At 39.5% G+C, this 19,221-nt stretch overlaps 1 protein-coding gene and 1 long non-coding RNA gene across 5 annotated transcripts in view; both read left to right on the forward strand.

The window, feature by feature from the left end:
* The window catches only part of OSTF1 (osteoclast stimulating factor 1), a 58,508-nt gene extending 47,821 nt beyond the window's left edge, over window positions 1-10,687 (forward strand). For 2 of the 4 annotated variants that reach the window (XM_009456741.5, XM_520078.8), the window contains exons 8-10: window positions 1,089-1,167; window positions 4,371-4,469; window positions 10,158-10,687. In XM_009456741.5, the coding sequence (XP_009455016.1) occupies window positions 1,089-1,167; window positions 4,371-4,469; window positions 10,158-10,216 (237 nt within the window). In that variant the 3' untranslated portion in view covers window positions 10,217-10,687. The remainder of the gene's footprint in view (window positions 1-1,088; window positions 1,168-4,370; window positions 4,470-10,157) is intronic. The other 2 variants (XM_009456742.5, XM_063787778.1) reach the window with 1 other exon arrangement.
* A 5,400-nt stretch (window positions 10,688-16,087) lies between these two features.
* LOC134807663 (uncharacterized) lies at window positions 16,088-18,614 on the forward strand. Its single transcript, XR_010148684.1, has 2 exons — window positions 16,088-16,177; window positions 18,424-18,614. It is a non-coding gene; the product is annotated as an uncharacterized LOC134807663 (long non-coding RNA).
* The last annotated feature ends 607 nt before the right edge of the window (window positions 18,615-19,221 follow it).

Raw genomic sequence — 19,221 nt, forward strand, 5'->3', positions numbered from 1 at the left:
TGGCGCAATCTCAGCTCACTGCAACCTCTGCCTCCCGGGTTCAAGCTATTCTCCTGCCTCAGCCTCCCAAGTAGCTGGGACTACAGGCCCGTGCCACCGGCCTGGCTTATTTTTGTGTTTTTAGTAGAGACGGGGTTTCACCGTGTTGGCCAGGCTGGTCTCGAACTCCTGACTTCAAGTGATCCACCCTCCTCGGTCTCCCAAAGTGCTGAGATTACAGGTGTGAGCCACCATGCCTGGCCCTTATCCATTCATTTTTAAGTGTGATTGGAAGCTGTGTGTGCTTGGTGAGGCCTGCTGGCGGTTGGGCTTCTCCACAGGGTGATGTGGTGAGGTCCTGGCTGTTTTGCTAGGTGACACCCAAATGCTAATGAAAGTGACACTCCTTCCCTTCCCTGCACATGGGGCTGCACTGCTTCACCAGAGAAGTGCCCTCCAGTCTCCTGCCTGGGGGTATGTGCACACTGGGCAGTGGGGTACGTGAAGGTACCTGAGAGAGGGGTCTTACTGTTCAGTCTGTAGGTTTTTTACCTAACCCTCAGGTTTGAGTTTCTGGCCTTTTGCTACTTCTCTTGTACCTAGTGTTCATGAACTTGGAAACTATCAGGTTAATTTCTCAACAAGTAAATCTGTCATCATTATTGGGTCATCTGGCAGCAAGAGAAGGGGAAGAGGTTTTGAGATTCTACTTTTTATGAGTACTTTAAACCAATATCTCTGTTTTCCCACCCATGCCTCATGCCTGCCCTAGCACCTCCAGGAATCTCCAATTCCTAATTTTTGCCAGGCTTCTGCATGTTCAAATCTGCTTCCTTCCTCCTAGATCTCCCTCTGCAGGCATGTGCTTTTCAGCTCGTGCTCCACCAAGTCAGCTTGTACTCCTCCATCCTATTCCATCTCCCAAAAATGACTCCTTTCCCATCTCTTGAGTCTCCTTTCCTTTTCTCTTTGGAATTTTATGTGGTTCTATAACTTTGTTCCCATTTTAGGTTTAACTTTTAGGTTTAACTGGGTTAAACCTAAATTAACATGTACTTTCAATCCACCCTCTATCTTAAAAATGGTACTTTCTCTTTTTATCACTATAGAACAAGTTGGGAGATACAGCTTTGCATGCTGCTGCCTGGAAGGGTTATGCAGATATCGTCCAGTTGCTTCTGGCAAAAGGTAAAGTTTGTGCTGAGTTTATCTGGTCTTTGCTTGCCCTGAAAAATAGTCTATATCAACTTATGCCATTTGAAATGGTAGGAAGAATAATAGTCTTATTTCAAAATAGGGTTTAACCTTTGCTCTGTCTGTGTATCATGGAGTAGTGAGGATAAAATAAAATTATTGGGGGTTGGTTTGTGTTAGTTTTTAATATAAACTAAAACCGTGGCAAGCTTTAACATTACATATATTACTTTTAGTAAGAACTGTATTGTACGTTTCTGCAGGATTATAGAGCCTTAGAAACAAAGAATGTATGTGTATACGTGTGTTGGGGAGATCCTGTCTGAGAAAGCTGTATAGGTAAAGTTGCTGAGACCCCTGTTCTCACAGGGAAGTCTTGACAGATAAGCAAGAATGATGCGGCTGCAATGTCCTGCTTTGAGCTGAGCAGGTGCTAGATGTAAAGTGAACGAGAGAGGATATCTTGATCCCCTGTTTTTATAAGTCAGAGGAAACAGTGAATTTATAAACTGACTATCCCTTTTGTCCCACAAATATTAGTTTACTCTTAGAGAAGGCCAGGCAGATCACCTATACCATACTCTAGTCCAGAAGCCTATCATGTAGGATGCTTGAGTCCCCAAGACACTTGTCATGGAATTACCCTCATTAGGGATCCTCAGAGCAATATTGTGGGATATATGATAGGAAATGGTTTAGATTTTAAGTATGCTGGTGATGTAAGCTGCAGGTCTAAAAGGCCAGACATTATGAGGATCACTCTAGTGCCCTGTAAAGGGTATACTGATGACTTTGATGCCTAATATGGCAGCCACTAGCCATGTGCACAACTGAGCCCTTTAAATGGGACTGTCTGAATTGAGATGTGCTGTAAGTGTAAAATGCATACCAGATTTCAAAGACTTAGTGAAACAAAAAGTAAAACATCACAGTAATTTTCATGTTGGTTATGTGTTGAAATGATAATATTTCAGATATGCTGGGTTAAATAAAATATATAATTAAAATAAATTTCACATTTTGCAAATGTGGCTATTAAAAAATTAAAAATTATATATGTGGATCACATTATATTCCTATTAGTGCTCATCTAAAGGGACCCAGGAAATAGTTGTGTTTCTTCTTTATCATCACTGTCTCTGAATATTTCCTGTTCTGATAGAAATCATGTCTATGAGCTCTAAAGTATAATATAGTATATGATTAGTCACAGAACTGTTAACCCTCAGGAGTTTTTGATCTGTAGCACACTGAGAGAATGAGGTTTTATATAACCCTATTGTGAATAGAATGATCTGCTTAGGAGAAAGATTGTGACACAAGATCATTATATTACTAATTAAACATACTATTTTTTTTCTTGATGCAATATTTCTGTGCCTTTAAATCTGGGGACACTTCTTTCTTTCTTTCTTTCTCTCTTTTTGAAACTGGGTCTCTATTGCCCAGGCTGGAATGCAGTGGCATGATCTCGGCTCATTGCAACCTCCGCCTCCAGGGCTCAAGTGATTCTCCCACCTCAGCCTCCTGAATAGCTGAAATTACAAACGTGCACCACCACACATGGCTAATTTTTGTAGAGATGGAGTTTCGCCATGTTACCCAGTCTGGTCTTAAACTCCTGAACACAAGCGATCCGCCTGCCTCAGCCTCCCAAAGTGCTGGGATTACAGGCGGATGAGCTACTGTGCTGGCCTATTTTTGTTTATTGAAGGGGAAGTGGTTGCAAAAAAAAAAAATGATACTTTCCTACACTGTGGCAGAAAGTATGAACTGACAAAGCCTTCTTTTTTGTTTTTTTTGGTTTTCTTTGAGACTGTCTAGCTCTATTGCCCAGGTTGGAGTGCAGTGGCGCAATCTTGGCTCATTGCAGTCTCCGCCTCCTGGATTCAAGTGATTCTCATGCCTCAGTCTCCCAAGTAGCTGGGATTACAGGCATGCGCCACCACACTTGGCTAATTTCTGTATTTTTAGTAGAGATGGGCCATGTTGGTCAGGCTGGTCTTGAACTCCTGACCTCAAATGATCTGCCCACCTTGGCCTCCTAAAGTGCTAGGATTACAGGCGTGAGCCACCGTGCTTGGCCTAAAGCCTTCTTGGAAAGCAATCTTAAAATCAGAGATGAAAAAGGAGATATTACAACTGATACCACAGAAATTCAGAGGATCATTAGAGACAAGTATGAAAAGCAATCTGACGGTAGCTGTCAGAATTTAAAATGGACTTAGCCTGACTTTCCAATACCATTTTTAGTAAACCGTTCTTCAGAAATACATGTGAACAAAGATGTTGTTCAAGGATGTTCACTGGAGTATTTGTGATAATGAAAATTAGGAGTAGCCTAAGTGCCCGTCAATACAGGAGTAATTAAATTTTGGAGCACCACAAAATGGAATACTTAAATGGTTGAGTTACAAATATGTGTATTTGCTAAGAAAACAGTACCATTAGACATTAAAGTTTTAAAAACATGAAATCATAGACCAATACGTGTAGTACGATTTTGTGTCTATATCAATATGTGTATGAATGCATTGATGCAAATAAGGGAGATAAGAACTCACACCCACTTGTTAAGAATGGTTACCTTAGGAGTAGGTAGAAGATGAAGGAATGAAATGGGACTTGTGCTTTTGTTCAGCATACATTTGTATTTTTGAATCCTTAACAATGCAAATGTATTCATGAATTCTGATGTAATTTTGAACACAATAAAGGCAAAGGAAAAGTGGGTAGAAGATGGCTTATGGGAATAATGAATTGCCTCTTGGTTTTACGTGTTGCTATTCTGTTAATTTGCATGAGAGCATACTTACAGATATAAAATATTAATCCCCTCAAGCACTATCCACTTGGTCTTTTCTAAAGACCCTCTTGAGCAAAAGAGGAAGCAAAGGGCTCATTGAAGTCAAGCCCCACAGGGACCATAAACTCCTCACTGAAAAGTTCACATGCAATTCTATAGGGACTCAAAAGGTTTGGAATTAATTGTTATCACAGGTGCAGCAACAAGCTTCCTGATTAAAGATGCCAAATTATACTGCATGAGAAAGTTTATTGTTTTGAGAACGTTTACTTCTGGGCCAGAGTTGTTCACTAGTTTATTTTGCCAAAAGTTGTTAGCTGTGGGGAGAGAGGATTGGCTACTACTATATAGTCTTCAAAGACACTTAATTGACTTTTCTTGTGTTGGGAAGGTGCTAGAACAGACTTAAGAAACATTGAGAAGAAGCTGGCCTTCGACATGGCTACCAATGCTGCCTGTGCATCTCTCCTGAAAAAGAAACAGGGAACAGGTATTTGTTTTAAATTCTTCTTTCTCCTCTGGTGCTCCCATAACTAAGATTTATTAACTTAGAATTGCGCAAAAGAGATAAACTCAGCCGAGTGCAGTGGCTTATACCTGTAATCCCAGCACTTTGGGAGGCCAAGGCAGGAGGTTCACTTGAGCCCAGGAGTTGGAGACCAGCCTGAGCAACAAAGTGAGACCCCTGTCTCTACAAAAAGTACCAAAAATTAGTCAGACATTGTGGTGTGGGCCTGTAGTCCCAGCTACTCAGGAGGCTGAGCTGGGGGATCACTTGAGCCCTGGGCGGTTGAGGCTGCAGTGAGCTGTGATCGCACCACTGCATTCCAGCCTGGGTGAGAGCAAGACCATATCTCAAAAAAAAAAAAAAAAAAAAAGATAAACTCTTTAGATGATTCTGAAGTTTGTTTCTATATCCTTGATCTTAATCAGAACCCCCGAAATAGGACACCCTCAATTAAACAGAAATTAGACAAGAAACATAATCTTTTACCTTTATTGTGTGTTTCTTTTATTCCTTGCAATCAAGTTCTAATCACCCTGCTTTCCATTACAGTCCTTTTCAGAGAGCGATCGTCTTCATTCCCTCATTTCAATATGTATTTATGAGTGATTATCACTAAATATTTTTTTAAATAACATTTAATCACTCTGTGATTATATTTTATTTCTGTTTTAAATGAGGATATCAATAAACTGTAATCAAAATTATTCTAGACTTTGCTAAATCTTCTGGACTTTATTCATAGTACTGTGGGTGGTTTTTTAAAATAGAGTTTAAGTGTACATTATTATTATTTTTTTAGATGGAGTCTTACTCTGTTGCCCAGCCTGGAGTGCAGGTGTGCAATCATAGCTCACTGCAGCCTCAGACTCCTAGGCTCAAGTGATCCTCCCATCTCATCTTCCTGAGAAAATGGGACTACAGGCATGTGTCATCATGCCCAGCTAATTTTTTTTTTTTTAATGTAGAGATAGGGGTCTTGCCATGTTGTCCAGGTTGGTCTCGAACTCATGGACTCAAGCCATCCTCCTGCCTCAGCCTCCCAAAGCACTGGGATTACAGGCGAGAGCCGCTGTGCCCGGCCTCCTTTTGTTCTTTATTCTAGATATGACTTTGTTCCAGATTTCTTTTCTTTTTTTAACTTCAGTTTGAATACAGTGTAACTGCTAATCAGTTGGTATTCCTTAATTAATCCATGAGAGTTCACTGGGAGTGCAAGCCTTTCTTTAAAGTAATTCCTCATGGATAGATGGAGATGGGTGCTCCCCAGCTACATTATGATTGAGAAGCCATATTTGCAATAGTGTGAGAGACATACTTCTGCTTGAGTTTAACCTCCTACTCCTTGCTGCCTTGATTGGGTCAGGAAGTAGGACTCTGGCCTAACTTCCTTTCTCTGCCACTGACTTCCTGTTGTGTGGCTACCCTTAGCCTGTCCTGACCGAAGAATAAGGCTTCTTATGACCTGAAGGTATCAGAGTCTAATGCATGCTATGAGCTCCATTTTGATAGACAAGGCATATACCAAACTTTCTTAGACCCCAGAGAGCTTACCCAGAAGCCTTACTCAGGAGTGGTTTGAGTTGAGGGAGGCAGGTAATGAGCCTTTCTGCAGCCTTCGTAGAACAGGGCTGGGAGGCAGGTACTCTTTTCTCTGTGTACCCCAAGTGTGTTTAGTCTGCCTTCCTGAATTTGAACTGATTAGGTAATAGATTCATTAATGAGGTAATCTTAGGGCCTGGCAGACAGAGCCAAGAAATGAGTTTTTATATTTCAATTTTCGTGTTACGTTTAAAATGTTTTTTCTTGCTTCATTTCCCCAATTATACAGTTTAAAAAAAAAAGCTTTAATTTGTATTATGATCCTCATTGGAATAGGTTTGGACTATTTGGCCATAGAGTTAATTGTCAGCATGAACTCTAAGTTGGAAAAGGTATATTCTGATATTGTTATCCACTTTTTTTTTTTTTTGAGACAGAGTCTCACTCTGTTGCCCAGGCTGGAGTGAAGTGACACAATCTCAGTTCACTGCAACCTCCGCCTCCCGGGCTCAAGTGATTCTCCTGCCTCAGCCTCCTGAGTAGCTGGGATTACAGGCATGAGCCACCATGCCCGGCTAATTTTTGTATTTTTATCAGAGATGGGGTTTCACCTTTTTTGTCCAGGCTAGTCTCGAACTCCTGACCTCAAGCGATCTGCCTGCCTTGGCCTCCCAAAGTAGTTGTTGTCTACTTTTAGAAGCACAATGTGGATTTTTTAATAGGTACAAAAATTCACATTTTGCAGTTACTATGGAAGATAACTAGGATATAGGGCTGGGGGTTATACTCAAGAGTTGAGCCCTTTAAAATTTTTTTCCAACTTTAAAAAATTTGTGTATAATTTACATTAAGTAAGTACATAAATCTTAAGCATACAGCTTGATTAATTTTTTTTACACCTGTTCACCACAACCCAGATGAAGCTAGAGAACAGTTCCCACACGCCACATGCCTCCGTCAGTGTCTTCTGTTTCTCTCACCATAGATTAGTTCTGCCCGTTCGTGAACTTTATGTAAATGGAATCAAACAGTATGTACTTTTTGTGACTTACCTCTTTCATTTACATTATGTCTGTGAGAGTCATCCATATGCCTGTGTTTATTTCTCCATCATTTATTTATTGTTTGTATGTTTGTTGGTTGGTTTTAAGTGCTGGTTCTTGATTTGAGATATGTAAAGCCAGGGTGATGGGATTGAGGTAAAATGAACGTGAGCTAGGGAAGGATGGCAGTGCTGCAGGAAGATACATTCCTATGTGCGCTATGCCCAGAGGTGGGCTGAGAAGAGATACAGCTCATCACACAACACCTGACCATGTGGGAGGTTTCCTGAGAAAACTGCCTCAGAACAGTTCATGAAAGGAAAGAAGGAGAAGGAATTTATTTGCTGACTTGTGCCTGTCTTTTCATGACCACTCAGTCAGAGTCTGCACTGTGGCAAATCATCCTCTCTTTTTAATAGAAGTAAGAATAAAATAAAGAGCAGAAGTAACCATCCAAGGACACAGAATATGGGCAAAACTTAGGATAGCAAAGTAGAAGGGGACAGAGTTTTCCTATTTGTCTCTCAGGCTTTAGCTTAGAAAGCTACATTTTACCAAGTTGACATGAAGTCCTGAAGTTCCTGGGTGTGTGTTGGGGGAGAACAAAATATATTCCTCCCACTTCTTGTGAACTCCTCTTGAGGAGAGTGGAGAAGAATAGAGTCAACCTGGAGACTTCCAGTAGCTTGAAGGCTGGTGTGAAGTCACTGAAACATGGCCAGGTGTGGCGGCTCACACCTGTAATCCCAGCACTTTGGGAGGCAGGGAGGATTGCTTGCATCCAGGAGTTCAAGACTAGCCTGGACAACATAGTGAGATGACGCCTCTACAAAAAAAATTAAAAACTAGCTGAGTGTGGTGATGCATGCCTGTAGTCTTAGCTACTTGGGAGGCTGAGGTGGGAGGATCACTTGAGTCCAGAAAGTCGAGGCTGCAGTGAGCCATGATTGTACCACTGCACTGCAGCCTGGGTGACAGAATGAGATCCAGAAAAGAGACTTGGCCTCTGTTCTGCTTTATCTTTCCTTCTCTCTCTTGCAAGATAAATTGGCTTCCACCTCCCTTGTACTGATCATCCCTTCTTTTCTTTTTCTCAATAATCATTTTCCAAAACATGTAAACATGAAAACTTTTTTTTAAAAAAAGAGCATTAGCATACCTAAAAAATAATTCCTTAATATTCCTTAATATCATCAAATATCTTGTCCTTGTCCAAACTTCCATTTTCTCATACATCTTTGTTTCTACTTATTTATTTACTTATGGTTTATTTAAGTCAGGATACACATAAGGTCAGTTTGTGATTGGTAGATATGTCTCTTTATTTATTTTTTAAGCAATAGTTCCTTTCCCTCTCCTCTTCCCCCTTTTTAACCTTGCAATTTATTTATTAAAGAAACTGGGTCAACTCACTTGAATTTCCCATTGTGGACATTGCTAACTGCATTCCCATGGTGTTATTTGTCATGTTCCTCTGTCCTTTATGTTTTTGTCAATTAGTGTTAGATTTAGAGGTTTGATCCAATTTAGGTTCATTCTATCAATCAATCAATAATCAATCATGTATCTGCCTGCCTATCTATCTGTCTATCTATCTATCTAGAGGTTTGATCCAATTTAGGTTCTATCCATCTACTTACCTACCTACCTAGCTATGTATCTAATCTAGCTAGCTAGCCAGAGGTTTGATCCAATTTAGGTTCAATCTATCTATCTCTTCACCTACCTACCTACCTACCTACCTACCTACCTACCTACCTACCTACCTAATCATGTATCTTTCTTGGTAGTAGAAGGAATAATAAATCATATAGAATATTGTGTTCTTTTATCAGGGGCACATGATACCTGGTTGTCACTCTTCCTGTGATGTGACATCCATTGATGGTCATTGCCTAGATCTGTTACTTCACTAAACGGCACAAAATGATGATATTCTAATTAAATCACTTCTTTTTGAGTTATTAGCTGGAACATTCTATTAGGAAAAGTTTTCCCTCATCAATTGTTTTGTTACGCAGAGGAATAGTTAACGTAGCAAGGGCAGGATAAATGCTTGATTTTTGACCTTTATTTAAGAGGTTTTAAAATAATAAGCTGGTCTCTGTCATCCTCCAAAGGGTGACAAATGAGTTCTTTTTGGTGTGCCTTGAAATATTTGATGTGCTTTAATCCATTCCAATTAGTAGCTTTATCAATAGCCCATCTTTGGCTAGTGGAGGCCTCTTTAAGTTGAATCTCAGACCCTTTCACATGATGCTGTCTTTTATAGGATGCTTGCTTTATGACATGACTAGGGTTCTAGGTCCATCCCTTACACTTCCTGCCCCATACTTGGAACCGGTCATATGTATAATAAGCTTCAGAGATGTGATACTTAGAGATCATGAAGATCTGGGTGCTGTGACATATATTTATTGAACTTCAGCAATGTGCCTGTGTTTGCATTCTGTTTTTCCCACTAAAATTATACTTGGGCTAATCTGTTGCTATAGGAATTTGACTAGACAATTGAAGGGGTGACTGTGAAAGATCAGATGTCTTCCTTTCGAGTCCTGTTCAAGGTTGCTTGAACATTTGATGGGGTCTAGCTCTTTCTATTTTAAAACTTTCCCCCCCCCATTTCAGCCTTTTGCTTTATTGTCGGTGTTTTCTACATTGAAATGGAAGCTTCTTTGTTTTCATTCTTTCTTTTCCTTTTTCCCCTTTGGTAGTTAACATCCTACCTAGTGACTTTGCCTTTAGGCAAGACCTCAGGCTGTCACTGGGAGAGGAGGTTGGAAGCTCAGTTGTCAGAGTGGAGTGCTGCTGGTGGTGTGTCATGTTGGTCATGGTGCCTGTGGCTAGGCCTTTCTGTTGGAAATGGATGCATGGCACCTAGGACCAAAACTCTTCTGCAGCCTCTGTGGCAACAGAAACTTAATGGTTAGGCTGAAAAGCAAAAGCAGAGAAAGATCCCCAGGGAAAGTACAATCCCTGGGTCAGATGGAAGATTCTATTCTAATTTAAGAGCTTTGAAAATGAAAATATAAAATCTGAGCAGTTTATAATTTCCCTATTTTGCTTTTTTCCCTCCTCTTTCTTTCAGATGCAGTTCGAACATTAAGCAATGCCGAGGACTATCTCGATGATGAAGACTCAGATTAATTCCTTTCTGGAGCTTTGAGATCTAAAACTTCTGTTGCTTTTGCCATTCCAAAACTTTGTCTTTGCCAGAAAAGTGTTGGTAGCTATAAAGAAAAGTATATATGAACACGGCAGTGTTGCACTGTGTTTGAGTAGAACGTGTAAATGAATTGTTCCCACCTTTGGTTTGCCAGTAAGTGACTGGATTCTTGGCTGTATAAAATACATTTGTGTTCACCAAAGTAGAACAAGAAGAGATTATTTCTATTTATCAAGCAAAAGGAATTTTAAGATTTTTTTTTTCTGTAAAAACAAATTAGGATTTTTTTTTTTTTTTTTTTTTTTTTTTAGTTAAAGTGCTTTACCTCAATGGTTGAGATATTTTGAATGGATTTTTCAAGGGGGGAAAATGCTTATTATAATAATAAACCAAAATACTTAACAGAAAATTGTCAGCTATTCTGACAAAAATAAACATTTTGAGAGACTTTATTTCTTTTGTCCGTTTCTGTGGTATCACTCATTGTCGTTAAGTAAAGCTTTTTATATTTAGGTAAGAACTGATTTTATTTTTTAAATTCTATTTTATATTTATTAGCACAGAAGAATAATGAGAGGCACATTTTAGTTCAACTTCTTGTGTTAGCTTTGATCAAAGTCAGGACAATAATCATTGAGAAGGTGCATGTCTAATAAAATAGGTAAATTTAATAATTGTGAGACTTCCAGTTTTTATCTCCAAGGTTGTATTTAGAGTGGAGAAACCCAACAACTCATTACAGTTTCGCTAAGATTTGAAAGGTTAAAAAAATTTATTTCCTTATGATAGATGCCATACTTTTCCATATGGAGTAGTCAGGAACCATGAAATTTTTTGCATTCAGTTTTTTTAATAACATCTGTTTTCTCACAGTATGGATCTAGTTCATAATGATTCAGATTCTTTTGCTGAAACACAATTAGAATTGCAGGGAGCCTTCTGTACTACTGACATGACAGTTCATTTGGCGTTCTAATTTTGTATCACTACAGTGATGATATAAAAATGACATGGCCATTGGAATTTGCCTAGAATCCCGGCCCTAGGTCCAAAAGTATATTTTGCAAGATGATTTCAATGCTAATTTCAAGAACAACGTTGATGAAGAGAAGGAAATGTATGAAGAAGGAAGTGGGTTAGCTCAGGAAATGAATAACTGCCTCTATAAGAGTTTATTCTGTGACTGTTTGGTTTTTCTCTCTGTGGGAGCCTTGAGAAACGATACCCAGAGAAGCCGATTTGAGGTCTTTCAAACACCCTCAACTAAATTTTAGTAGAAGGGAATCTGTATCACTAGTGACAACAAAGTATGAACACAAATTCTGGCACCAACAAAAGAGGGCATTTTATTCTTAAAATAAATACGTTATTAAATTTGATTTAACCAGTTGTATTTCTTCTTAAACATAAGCTTGAAGATATGAAATTCTTCCTGAAATTGTATCTATTCCCATAGATCCTTTAAGATTTTTCTTTAAAATGGGGCTTGTTTCTTAACAAAAAGCTTTTAGAAAACCCTGTAACTTTTTGTTCTTCTATACTTTGGGCTGGGGTAATTAGGATGGATTTCAACTAAAGACTCTTAATTTTTAAAACATGGGCAGAAATAATACAGCTTGTGTGGCTATAGACAATTTTTATCAAAATACCATGTACTTGCTTTAGATATATTATTTGTATATCTGAGGGAAAGAATAGTGGAGGTCTCACTATCATTGTTTTTAACATTATCAAACTTAAGAGAATTTTAGAAAGTTGGACAACTATAGTTTTTTTTTGAAGATGAAGAGAGTGCTTAGCTATGTGCATGAATTTTTGGTGAAACAGGACAACTCATTTAGTTGTGGCTGAAACTCCACTGGAAATTTTTTTGGTTTGTTTCTTGTTTATTCAGCCTGGCTAATCTGAGCTTTCTCAGAGATTGTTTAGTGCTGAACTCAGCAACAAAAATCAGTTCTAGGAATTTGCCACTGCTGTGACTGTGCAGAGGAGAGCTCTGATTATGTTTTGGAAATAACTTCAGAGGTTTTGCTGTAATCTGAGCTTGCTGACCGTCACTGTGAACTCCTTTCTAGTGATTGCACCCTTTAAATAGGAAATGCCTTCCAGCTACTTGGGCAGTGCGATACTTGTTTAGTTGTAGGCCGAGGAGCCTCATGCAAAGAAAAATTCTTATCAGAGGTTCCCATTTCAGTTTTCTTTCTGGGCTGTTCTGTTGCACATTTTGTTGTTGTTGGGCTGACATGTATTACAGCATTTCTTTATGAGCCCCCATGGCTCCTCTTTTCAGTAGATTAATTATGTTATTACTCAAAGGGAAATGTTGAACAAAGCAATGGCGACTCCATTTTATTAATCTTAAAAAAAAAAAACTGGAAATAGGCCGGGCGCGGTAGCTCGTGCCTGTAATCCCAGCACTTTGGGAGGCCGAGGCGGGAGGATCACCTGAGGTCAGGAGTTTGAGACCAGCCTGGCCAACATGGTGAAACCCTGTCTCTACTAGGAAAAAAAAAAAAAAAAAAAACTAGCTGGGCATGGTGGCGGGTGCCTGTAATCCCAACTACTTGGGAGGCTAAGGCAGGAGAATCGCTTGAACCCGGGAGGCGGAGGTTGCAGTGAACGAAGATTGCGCCATTGCACTCCAGCCTGGGCAATGGAGACAGACTCCATCTCAAAAAAAAAAAAAAAAAAAAAAAAAGGGAAATAATGCTGAAAATGAAATTTTAGGTAATTTGCAGATAATTTTAAAGATGGAAATGTAATTTTTCCACATAAGCCTTCTTCATAAATGTTTTTTATTGTGTAGAGTTTCTGATTTGCTAATTTTCTTATTGTGAGCACTATATTTATCATCTTTGTAAATGATGATTTCTTTTCTGATAGGCTGTGGAACCTAACATTTACATCTGATTATCTGCCTTCTCTGTTGACTCAGACTGTGTATTTTTTGTCTTGATTTTTATACTGTAAATATGTATATAGCAGGAAAAGATTGTATAGCCAAACTTTGAAGTGTCCAATTACTAAAAGTTGAGGTTTTAGTGGGAGAAATATTGTAAAAGATTCTGGTATTCCTGTTTGCAAATGTAGCTTTGGTGAACAGTTTTCTCATGTGAAGGAAAAATTGCAGACCACAAATTTGTGGCTTCTGTTTCCTTATTTCTCAATAACAAGCTTTTACATCTGCCTCTCCCTTAAAATGACATGAAATTAAATAAAACTACCATTTATGAAATGTCTACTCTGCCAGTGCCTGTGCGAGACATTTTCACAGACATGATGTCATTTGATCTTTGCAGTAACCTTAGGCGAGGAATGTTAATGCCCCAACTTTTTACAGAGATGCTGAGGTTTGAAGAAGTGAAGGAACTGGTTCAAGGTCACACTGCTTGAAGGTGGACACACGGGTCTGGGGAACCCACGCGCTATTGCCTGCTGCAACAGTCAGATGTCATCATTCACATTCTCTCAGAAAAATCTGCAGAAACAGGACAGCTTCTTTCCAACGGAAGCCCTGGATATAGGCATCTAACAAATTCAGCATATCTGCTAATCAATTCATAATTTATTTAAAATGACCCTAAGCGCTTCCAGAGAAATTTTCACCAAACTTTTAGTTCCCAGTAACCCTAAAGAAATATTTAATGAAGCAGGTTTTACTCCCAAGTTTCCAAAATTTCCTACTCTGTACACATTAGAGTATGAGTAAGTATAAGAGAAGGAAAGCTTAGATCAGCACCTATTCATTTTGCTTTGAGTTTACATTGTTAAGTTCAGCAGTTCTCTCAGAGAGTCTAAGAGCTCCTCACTTCTGTGTAACCATGAAAATAAATGCATCCCTTGGAAGGGTCAGGGGATGTGGTCTTACCTGAGTCTGGGAGCTCGATGTGTACATGGAGGTAAGTAACTTCACACTTCCCAGGCAGTGCTGCTGTGTCTGTCGCCAGTGGCCAGCAGCTTGGGTTTCCCAGCAGGCTCAGCCCTGTGGGCAACTGGGAGCCACAGGGAGGCCAGGTTCCTCGCGGTGGCTGGAAAAGAACACTGAGGAAATCCAAAGGTATACATTAGACAGCCTGACAGGAAGCAGGAAGGAAAGTGGAAGGAATAGACAAGGAGTGAAGAGGCTGAGCCTCAAAGGAAAAATGGTTACCTTTTCTAAATGACCCATAGTTCTGACAGAAATTAGTAGAATGCTTCGAGAAGTGGTGAGGGGTATGGGCTTTGGAATCACACTGTCTGGATTCAAGCCTGATTCTGCTGAGTGACCTGCGACAGGTTACCTAAACACCCAGATTCCCTAGCTGTGCAATGGAGGAAGTGGTAGTATCTACTGCCTAGAGTTAGAAGGATTAAATAAAATCATATATGCAAATGACTTAGTTCCTGAAAAACTCTACTACTGAGCAGTTGCTCAGTTAATGTTGGGTATAACCATGAACAGGGAAGTCTGCATTAAAACCAGATATGTGTGTTATATAAAGGAGTGTGTCAACACGTTTTTCAGTTTCACCACCAATATTGAAGAGCAGAATTTCCTAAAATACTTTAAAAATGAGTGGAGGACAATGATGTTGCCTTCCAGTCATTTAGGTTTCTTCATATGTGGTAGTAGAGTTTTTCTTTTTCTTTTTCTTTTCTTTTCTTTTTTTTTTTTTTTTGAGATGGAGTCTTGTTCTGTTGCCAGGCTGGACTGCAGTGATGTGATCTCAGCTCACTGCAACTTCCGCCTCCCGGGTTCAAGCAATTCTCCTGCCTCAGCCTCCCGAGTAGCCAGGACTACAGGCGTGCACCATCACGCCTGGCTAATTTTTGTATTTTTAGCAGAGACAGGGTTTCACCATGTTAGTCAGGCTGGTCTCGAACTCCTGACCTCAAGTTATCCACCCGCCTCGGCCTCCCAAAGTGCTGGGATTACAGGCGTGAGCCACTGTGCCTGGCCGAGTTTTTCAATATAAATGTACTTTATTTGAGTTACAGGGAAGAGATATGTAACTGGAAAAGACCTGGTTATTACTGGTATTACAGTAATTCAAAGATGAAGTAGGGAGATTGTCTCTGCCACTGTTTCAATTTTATCCTGTTGCTTTCAAGTGGTTTGATGGGCTTGATAGACCGTGGGTCTGATGTTTGATACATGATGATTTGAAATCAGAAAGGTGTTTGGTGTTACTATCCTGCTCTTACATGACTTCAAAATTCAGACAATACTATTATTCAAATGAATAGACTTTTCACCTTCATAGGTTCCCCTATAAAGTCTAAACTTCAAGAATTTAGTCTCACAGCATCAATGAGAAAAAGAGAATTGAAGACACTTTAAAGTATCATACAATCATATTAACTTGGAACAAGGTGAACAAAAAAGAACTAAATTGCATATTTTGTTATTACCCATTTCAGAAGGGGAATTCCTGAGGCCACAAGAAAATGCTTCATGCCAACAGTGAGTATGAGATGTGGATGTGATGCCTGTTTGGACACAGGTTGGCTTGAAGAGTCACACAAAGCTGGTCATTGACTGAAACTAGAAATGGCTTTGGAGAGATTCATGGCCCTGAAAGCTCTCAGAGAGGGCATGCCACCCTGACAGCAGGGTTCAGGGAAAGCTGGCATGCAGTCCTCTGTCATCCTGAGCCTGTGACATTGACCAGGTCCCTTGGTCCACATGATATGCCCAAAATTAGGATCAGGTGATATCAGCTCCTCCTTGTGTGAAGCAAGTTAGCATTGCTGCATCGGTTTCTTAGAGGTCTTCGACCAGGACCTGATTTTTGAGCCTCGGATCACAGCTTAACCCTCTGTGGTGGTTGTGTCAACTTTCCAGGGTGTGGTACGCCTCATCTGCATCAGAACGCGTGACAAACCCCTGTGCTTAATCTCAGATCTGGGGCTCAGGTCGTTGGTCTCAGGATGAAAGAGCACTCGAGGGCACAGCTGAGTATGTGAGTATGGTCTGGTGTGGTGGAGGTATTCACTGGATCTTTAGAACCTGCTCTGGGCAATGCTGGGAGTCTTGCTCTTCTATGAGCCATTGCATTTCACAGACTGTTTATGTTTTAGCCACCATATATAGATACTGTATGAAGTTTGTGAATGCCTTTCTTCTGTTCTTGAAAATGGGAAATCATGCCTTATCAGCTCTCTCCCCATTTCTCATTTTTAGTTAGCAATAGTGTCTTGTATACTGCTATGTGAATTCATTAATTATTACCACTACCACTACTATTTATTAATGTATTTATTTTCCTCTGGTGTTGAAACTGAAACTGCTACTGCTACTTCTAACTACTAAGCAATTATTCCTTGCTAGGAAATCTCAGCAGGAAAACTATAACTGCTCATATGAGAATTGTTCTTCCATATTGCCTTTAAACAGTCCTTAGATGTCCAGTCCAGTGCCTTACACCCATCCCCTTTTTAATAGCTGGAACCTGAGGCCTGGAAGTGACTTGCTATGAGAAACGTAAGTCAATACAAGAGCTGACCAGCAAGTGAGGAATTGGAAGCGAGGGGTCTGAGATGGTTGCCATGGGTATTTCCTTCTAGATTGTGTTACTGCGTGAGACCATTTTCCCACTGTGGGCATGTTTTCCTTGAGTGAATTTTCCAGGTACTCTATATTCAGCACTCTCCTCCTTCCTTTTCTTTAATTCCATTTTAGCCACACGCAGGGGAATGGAAAGGGCCTGATTAAATCAACTATTTTTTTTTTTTAACTTTTATCTTCTGAGGCCGGGCACGGTGGCTCATGCCTGTAATCCTAGGACTTTGGGAGGCCGAGGCGGGCGGATCACCTGAGGTCGGGAGTTGGAGACCAGCCTGACCAACATGGAGAAACCCCGTCTCTACTAAAAATACAAAATTAGCTGGGCATGGTGACATATGCCTGTAATCCCAGCTACTCGGGAGGCCAAGGCAGGAGAATCGCTTGAACCCAGGAGGCGGAGGTTGCGGCGAGCCATGATCGCGCTGTTGCAATCCAGCCTGGGCAACAAGAGCGAAACTCCGTCTCAAAAAAAAAAACCAAAAGACAAAAAAAAAAAAAAACCTTTTATCTTCTGATTTAATATGGCAAATATGAGAAGAAATTGAAATGCCAACCAAAATGCCATTATAGAGTTTATAATCCCATGTTTTTTGGCCGTCCCCTATTACCTCTCCTAGATAAACAGGAGTTGAATGTCTTGTGTCCTGATTTTTATGGTCTCTTAGTTACTACAATAACAAGATCACTCAATCCCATGGAGTCTGTCCTATTACAGAATATCAATGTTCACTCTGCTTTTTCTTTATTTCATCTATCAGCAGTGAATAGCACTTTCATGTTTAAGATGCTTCCTTTTAAAGTTGGAGAATAAGAATAAATGTATTGAACGGCTTTGTTTAGTAGCAGCATTGTCTTTTAGACCCACTGAGGAATCTTAAGAATGAACTCATCATAAATAGGCAAATAGGTAACGTTTCAGTAAATACTTGTGGCGACTATGTTTCCTTTTTAACCAAGAGCCCAGTAAAATTTGTAATTACTTCAACTGAATGAGAACACAAGGCCATTTCATGTCCTCAATCTTTATTGATATGCTTTGCTTATTTTAATGGCTTGCATGCATTTTTTATTGTGCTGTTGATAATAGTTTTACATAATTCATAATGATACACAATAAAAGTCTCATTGCATTCACATTCCTTTGTGGGTCTCCTCTGTTGCATGTTGATTGTGGTTTAATACTAAAACTGTAACAATGTACATCCAGTACTGTTTCATTTTCCTTGTTACTACAAGCTATGTGATAAACTTACTTTATTCTGTATATGTCATTTTCATTTCTTTTTCAACATAATTTCTTTATTATGAAAGAAGCCAATACTTAAGAAATTCTTATCATGTATTATTTTCTTATTCTTTATTTTATAAAATCTATGAAAATTCTTTCCTTATTTCCACCTCAATAAGGAGTTTTAAATTGTGATTTGAGGGATTGTTGATTGATTGATTGATTGATTGATTGAGACAGAGTCTCGCTCTGTTGCCCAGGCTGGAGTGCAGTGGCATGATCTCGGCTCACTGCAACCTCTGCCTCCTGGGTTCAAGCGATTCTCCTGCCTCAGCCTCCTGAGTAGCTCGGACTATGGGTGCACACCACCACACCCAGCTAATTTTGTATATTTTTGTTTGTTTGTTTTACAGATATGGGGTTTCACCATGTTGGCCAGGCTGGTCTCGAACTTCTGAGCTCAAGAGATCTGCCAATCTCCGCCTCCCAAAGTGCTGGGATTACCGGTGTGAGCCACCATGCCCGGTCAAGGGATTGTTTATTATTTGATATTTAAAAAATTATGTCATGCAGTTTCCCATACTTTAAAAAAATTTTAAAGCCACTTTATTGAGATGTAATTTGCATACCATATATTTTATCCATTTAACATATACAATTCAGTGGTTTGCAGTGTATTCACAGAGTTGTATAATCATCATTACTGTCTAATTTTTTTATATTTAATTTTTAATTCTGGAAATGAACACAATGTCAAATTTATATTAACCATTTTTTAAGAGTAAAGTTCAACTGTTAACTATTCACATTATTATACAACTCTAGGACAATCTCTAATCTCTAAAAGAATCTAGAACAATTTCTAGAACTTAAAATACTTTTAAGTTTGAATAAAGATTCAAACCTCTTGCTGTGGAACAAAAGGCCCAGGTGTAGCCTCTGCTATTCTCCCTCTTAGCAGATTGCTCATGAAAAAGAGTCAAACTCTGTAAAATATTTGAAGGTATTTATTCTGAGCCAAATATGAGTGACCAAGTCCTGAGACACAGTCTTAAGTCCTGAGAACATGTGCCCAGGGTGGATGGGTTATAGCTTGATTTTATATATTTTAGGGAGACAGAAGTTACAAACAGACATCAATCAAATACATGTAAGGTGTACATCGATTCTGTCGGGAAAGGCGGTACAACCTGAGGTGGGAGGGGGGCCCA

The sequence above is a fragment of the Pan troglodytes genome, chromosome 11 (genome assembly GCF_028858775.2).
Source record: "Pan troglodytes isolate AG18354 chromosome 11, NHGRI_mPanTro3-v2.0_pri, whole genome shotgun sequence".
Lineage (NCBI taxonomy): Eukaryota > Metazoa > Chordata > Mammalia > Primates > Hominidae > Pan > Pan troglodytes.